Source organism: Asparagus officinalis, unplaced genomic scaffold (assembly GCF_001876935.1).
Source record: "Asparagus officinalis unplaced genomic scaffold, Aspof.V1 AsparagusV1_Un2200, whole genome shotgun sequence".
Taxonomy (NCBI): Eukaryota; Viridiplantae; Streptophyta; class Magnoliopsida; order Asparagales; family Asparagaceae; genus Asparagus; species Asparagus officinalis.
Genome location: NW_017974459.1, coordinates 1 through 6073, shown reverse-complemented (window position 1 = coordinate 6073; position 6073 = coordinate 1). Strand labels below are relative to the sequence as shown.

Here is a 6073-nt window from a genome sequence, read left to right as displayed (position 1 = left end):
TGATTTATAGTTTTAGATAAAGTGATTCATGACAATTATGCTTTCACAAAGGAGATGATGAGTTGAGTAGGCCACACTAATGAACCTGAAGGACGCGGATGCTGTACTTGGACCCAGTTCACTGTCTTACGTGGTAATCCAAGAAGAGAATGACCCTTAGATCGGTATATTTATCCTAAATCCTCCATATTTTGCACTGATCCTATAGTTCTCATCTCTTGGAATAACCATGTGTCAAGCGGACCCAACCCACTGGATACTTTCTCTTGTACGGGAGGGGTTGGTCAAGCAGTGATGAATTCACAGCAAAGTTGCCATTTTTGTTAGACTACAGTATTGTCGCTCGTCCTATTTATAAACATTAAGCAAAGTATGAAAGGGGAAATGGAGGGGGAAATGGACAAATTTGGATTGTTAGAGTAGAATTTCTAACCCAATATTAACTATAAAGTAAATTCGAAGAAACATAAACTTTTTGTATTTCAAATAACTATAATGTCCTCTGTCTGGAAATAGCAATAAATAAATAAATATATAACATGAATAAATGTCCTCTCCCAGGAATGTCGAAGTTTATTCGCCCTTATTGGTTTAACGACGACTATCTAAACAGATATACTAGTTTTGGACACTAAATACACGATATAGACCCTCTGTCAAAAGAAATTTTGAGCACAACACTATATGAAATTATCTTGTTTCCTTGTACTTCATTCTACTTGGACTTGACGACTGGATCAGCTCCTCTATTTGAAACTGTTATGAAAAAAGGGTATAATTGGAATTTAACATTAAATCACAGGTATTTGCAAAAACTGCTATCCCAAATCTTTCTATCCTGCAATACCCCTCAATCTAACTTTGAAATATAATTCCTAAATCAAGTAAATTATCACTTGTTTTGTGAATTAAGATTTTTGAATTTTTATTATATTTTTTACATTGCCATATTATGCATATTAGTTTATCAAGTTTAGTTAAGTAATGTTGTTTTGTGAGCTGGTATTTTTTTTCCGCTTAAATGATGATTTGGTAGTGGGTTGTGTATGTTCTGGATATACCTGAGATTTGGGTGAGCGATATTTTTGCAGATATCAATTCTTTAAGGGTATTATTATGCGCAAAAGCGAAAAAAATAAAATGTTTGCGCTCACTTTTCATTTACTTATAGATCTTTTTTGTATTCATGCTTCTTGGCCCCGCCCCATTTTAGATTTCTCATCATAGTTATGATTAGAAGGGTCAGCTTCTGATGATTGTGTGGCTGCGCTGATAGATGTGCAAAGTTGTTTGACACACTAGAAGTGCAGGATCGCGTTCAGCTGGTGATAGTTTATAGCTTTCGAAGCAGTATGTTCAGACAAGTAGAGAATGGAATGGCCGAAAATTAAAATTCTAATGGTGACTTCTGCTCGTATGTCGCGCAAACAAGTCAATTTGAAAATGTTGCCCTCGGCAGGGACTTTGTCTGCTTTTCTTCTACATAAGGTTGTCTTGAATTAGATTTGAACTCAAAAGTGACCTAACATAAAAAATATGTAAAATTTTTGGTTTACGCAATTTTATTTGAGACGAAAAATAGTATTGGGCAGGTATTACGGAGTTGCACATAATATTTACTGATTTTAATTTTCTTTGAATTCTATTATGTATTTGTTAGTTGATCTCATTGATCAATATTGATATATTTGGATCCGTGTGTGGGGCGTTGTGGGGGATGGAGTAAAGGATGCGGCCCGCATGGGCGGCCCCCGACTCGGCCCGGGGCACACACATTATGGAGAGTGCATTGCGACCCAACCCGCAAAAAGCTAATATCGCTTGACAGACGGGTCGCGTACACATACGAAAGTAAAGAAGTTGCTAGATTGATGGCAGTGTTACATCTGCAAACTAAAGTCATATATACACACTTAAATTCGTTGTGAGCTCATAATATGCTGTATGTGCGTATTATATGCTCAGAAAAATCGAATAAATGTGAATTTCCTTTGCATTTTTTTTCCTGTAACTACTGTTTGCATATAGATTTCAAGTATGACAGTCACACCCAACAGCAAATATAGAACCTAAAGTTACGAGCCTAAAATTGAGCGTACATCCATTGATTCTGATCTCAGCATATGTTGCACATTTGCATATATTTAATCAACGATGGGTTCACTGTCTCAGTGGCTAACCAAGCGAGACAATATAGGCAGCTAAAATGTCAATGACATGTTGGTGAGAAAACCCCCAAGTAGGAGTCAAGGACTTAAATTGAAAACACATAAATTCAAAGCTATGCCAAGCTTGTAGGTGCCCAAAGTCCTCAAGAGCAGCCCAAATTTTGACTAGATTATGTAAACTACATGTCAAAGGTTAGGTAATTGTAAGGTAAATTGCCATTAAGAGGGTTTGTTACCCTAACTCAAAGACCAGGATGGAAATATTTTATTTATTAGTAGGGTAATGTGGGTTGTTGAAGGGTCCCCTTAGTCTTTAGGTTTGGCAAAAAGCTCGGAATTCTCCTTGTCTTGACATGATATTGTGGGGTTCAAGCTGGTGACCTAAACATAGGACGCAAGGGTGAAACTCCGATGTCAAATTCTTCCACAAGAGAAACTTGACCTATTTTAAAGATTAACTACATAATCTTAAATACAAGGTTTTGTGACTGCTTACTTTAATTGCTATCTTAAGTATGTAATTTAGGCAGGCCATGCATGCAAAGCTTGATAAAGGAAGTCGGCAAGTGTGGTAATATTTATAGGTTTTCAGATATTTGGTCACAGCTCATTGATTTCCTTTGTTGTGAAGGCATCCATATATTAGCTAATCCTTTGTGAAAACATCAACTCGCTTTTACACAAACTTAACAGATGATTATAGGAAAAGCGAACTCACCTGAAAGTGACTTGTTCTCCACACAACAACACCCAGATTCTGATTCATCTAATGCCTCACGCTAGAAGATATTGCCGACCTGAACCTGTAAAGATAAATTTTAAATAATTAGTTTTGAACTTCTAAAATGTTATTCCTTTGGATTTAGATACTATTATGTTTCTAAAAGGTAATGTTAGTATGTTAGGCCTCAAATTCTACAGAAAAAAAATTGATGAGTTAAATGGATTATTCACTTGGACAAAATTTGAATTACAGAACACAGCTAATCAAACAGCTAATTTTCTTGTGTCCACTTCCTTCAGTTTTGCGGAAATAGAAGCAAAATCTGCAGCAATAGAGATCTTAATGAAATGCCTGCCAGATTTATGTCCTTTGAGTCAATGTCAAATGAACAAATTAATCCAGTTTTGATAGGTACGATATTCAACAGTACACAGTCATGAGCACGCCATGGGTTTTGCTGAAATTTCTCCATCCAATTTGTCATGATCATAAAATGAAATGAACAACTCTCTGAAATACAGAGATCTTTCCATCCTGAGAAAAACTCCAATAAAAGAATTCGCATTACGATAATAATCAAAATAAGACACATTTTGTGCTAATTAACCCATTAATACAGGCATAAATCAGATACTTTAGAACTAATTAGATTAAATTAGACTGTGATTAGAGCACAGTAGAACTAGCAGGCCAACATTCAGGCACAATCTGATCCTAGGAACACAATTAGATCCCTTTTAGTGGAGGTACATAATATCACCAATAAATGAGATTGTTCAACCTCTTCCAATGATTATGATTCACTTCTCTTTGTCTATCACCAAAAAGAAAACTGAAGCATTGCTTTTCTTTTTTTGAAAAATTTGGTTAATGACAAGTCGGTGATCAATTAATTAAAGAGTAATGATGTTACTGTTCAAGCATCAAAGGAAAATTAGTGATAAGTCAAAATCAGCCATTCAATCCTAAAAGTGAAGGGCCCCTTCATCTAACAGCGTCAATCTACAGGATAAGACCACTCAAGAATCTGCACCGTTTTCAAATTTTGGTGCCATGTAGTATGTACTATTATCTTTCACCAATTAGGACAATTACTCCATATTATCTTTGTAAAAATTTATGGTATCTTCCCTCCCTTTAGTCCTATAAATAGAGTTCTTTGTGTATAAGTGTTTGGTGAGGGCAAGTGAATAGGCCATTATCATCAATCAAACTCTGTCTCCCTCTATATAAGCTCTCAGGTCTTTTGAGTTTTGCAACCGGAAGCGATAACAAGTCCCTTTACTGCAGTCTGTAAAAATGGGCCGAGGCAGAGCTCCCTGCTGCGCGAAAGTGGGACTCAACAAGGGCTCATGGACTCCAGAGGAGGACATGCGGCTCATTGCCTATATTCACAAGTACGGCCATGGCAACTGGCGAGCTCTCCCGAAATTTGCAGGTAGCTTCATGTCTCAATGGAACGGTTATGTTATATGTATAATTAAGTTAATCAAACTCCTCATTTTAAACAGGGCTTCTGAGATGTGGAAAGAGCTGCAGACTAAGGTGGATCAATTACCTTAGACCTGATATAAAGCGTGGTAACTTTACCAAAGAGGAGGAGGATACCATTATCAAGCTCCACGGATTACTAGGAAACAAGTAAATGAACTAAAATTCTGATTGACTTGTTAGTGCATTGTTAATTATAATATTTTCCTTAATCAAAGGTTCGAACTGGTTTTACAGATGGTCTAAGATTGCATCTTGCCTACCGGGTAGAACTGATAATGAGATCAAAAACGTGTGGAACACCCACTTGAAGAAAAGATTGGCGCCTAAGGAGGAAAAATCAGGAGAAAACCCTGAAGAAATTCCAAGCTCACCGTCGTCAATAACTACTGCCTCTGTTTCTGTGTCATGCTCTGATGAAGGTGAGAGCAAAAAAGAGAAAGAGCAAAATGACAAGGAACAGCATGAAGCTATGGATGACAAAATTGACAAGATTGAGTTATCCGTTGAGCCCAATCTGGACATGTGGGATATGTTGGAGGATTCTTCTTATTCAGAAATAACACACGAAAATGTTGAACCTCCCTCCTCCGACGTGCGAGTAAAAGGTGATGACGGTAATACTCTGGTCGACTTGCCCGAGATTCTGATCGAGCCAGAGATTTGGAATATGATCAATGATGACTTAAATATTGCACTGACAAGGGACACTACTGCTGCTGCTACACCACGAACTCATCATCAAAACATCAAAGCTAAGGGTGAAGATGAGAAAGAGAGATGGCTGCAATACTTAGAGAAGGAGCTAGACTCGTGGGAAGAGTGTGCCGCTGCTACTGCACAGGTGGAGGGGGCAGACCCAGTGGCAAGTTATTTTCAAGCACTGCAAGCTTCACCCTCACCTTTAGATATCTTATATTGATTACAAGTGCCCTCGTGCAATGGTTACAAGGAATATGACTGCAAGAAAATGCGCTTGCTAAAAAATTATACAAAGATTGTAATATAACAAGAATCTTTGGAAGTGGAGGGTGAACATTTTCCTAGCTTCACTCACCAAATATTTCTCATTTCCTATTTCTTGTTCTCAAACAAACAAAAGAAATAGAAAACTGGGCACTGTTACTATGGAGGCTTTTTTTGTCTGTTTGTGTGACTTGGCATTGAAATGTGGAGTTTTCTTTGCGAAACAAACCAAAAAAAAGAAATCTGGGAAATGTGTTTGAAATGTATTAAAATCATTTCAAGGATGAGTTTTCCATTTCCAATTTTTTTGTGGAAATAACCAAACAGGCCCTTATAGAAGTGGAGAAAGAGGGGATTTTATGTCTGTCAAGAGTTGGACTAATTCCATTCAAATAGAGGAAATTGCATTAGCATTTTCTAAATATATATTTATAATGCTTACATAAATATTTCACAAATATCAACACAATCATTCAGCTCCACAACTTAACACTTGCACTTGTGTGTATTTAGCAATAGCCAATAAGCTTTTAACTCTACTTGTATTCCTTTAAAGAGTAAGAGTATTGGTTGTTTCGTGAATGAACGAATAATATTTCTTTTGTCACCTTAACTACAGACACCTTGTCAATAATAATCAGACGGAATAGTGATTACTGAACATGAAGGTGCCTGGATTTAATCAGTGATATTTAAGGCTAAATTTGCGCTAGCGTACAAATGG

At 36.9% G+C, this 6073-nt stretch overlaps 1 protein-coding gene across 1 annotated transcript; it reads left to right on the top strand.

Annotated features, from left to right (window-relative positions):
• The first annotated feature begins 81 nt into the window (after nucleotides 1-81).
• On the top strand, nucleotides 82-5375 carry LOC109828533 (myb-related protein Zm1-like). Its single transcript, XM_020395506.1, has 4 exons — nucleotides 82-164; nucleotides 4183-4330; nucleotides 4404-4533; nucleotides 4621-5375. The coding sequence occupies exons 1-4, from the start codon at nucleotides 150-152 to the stop codon at nucleotides 5303-5305; spliced, it is 978 nt and encodes a 325-aa protein (XP_020251095.1). The 5' UTR covers nucleotides 82-149; the 3' UTR covers nucleotides 5306-5375.
• The last annotated feature ends 698 nt before the right edge of the window (nucleotides 5376-6073 follow it).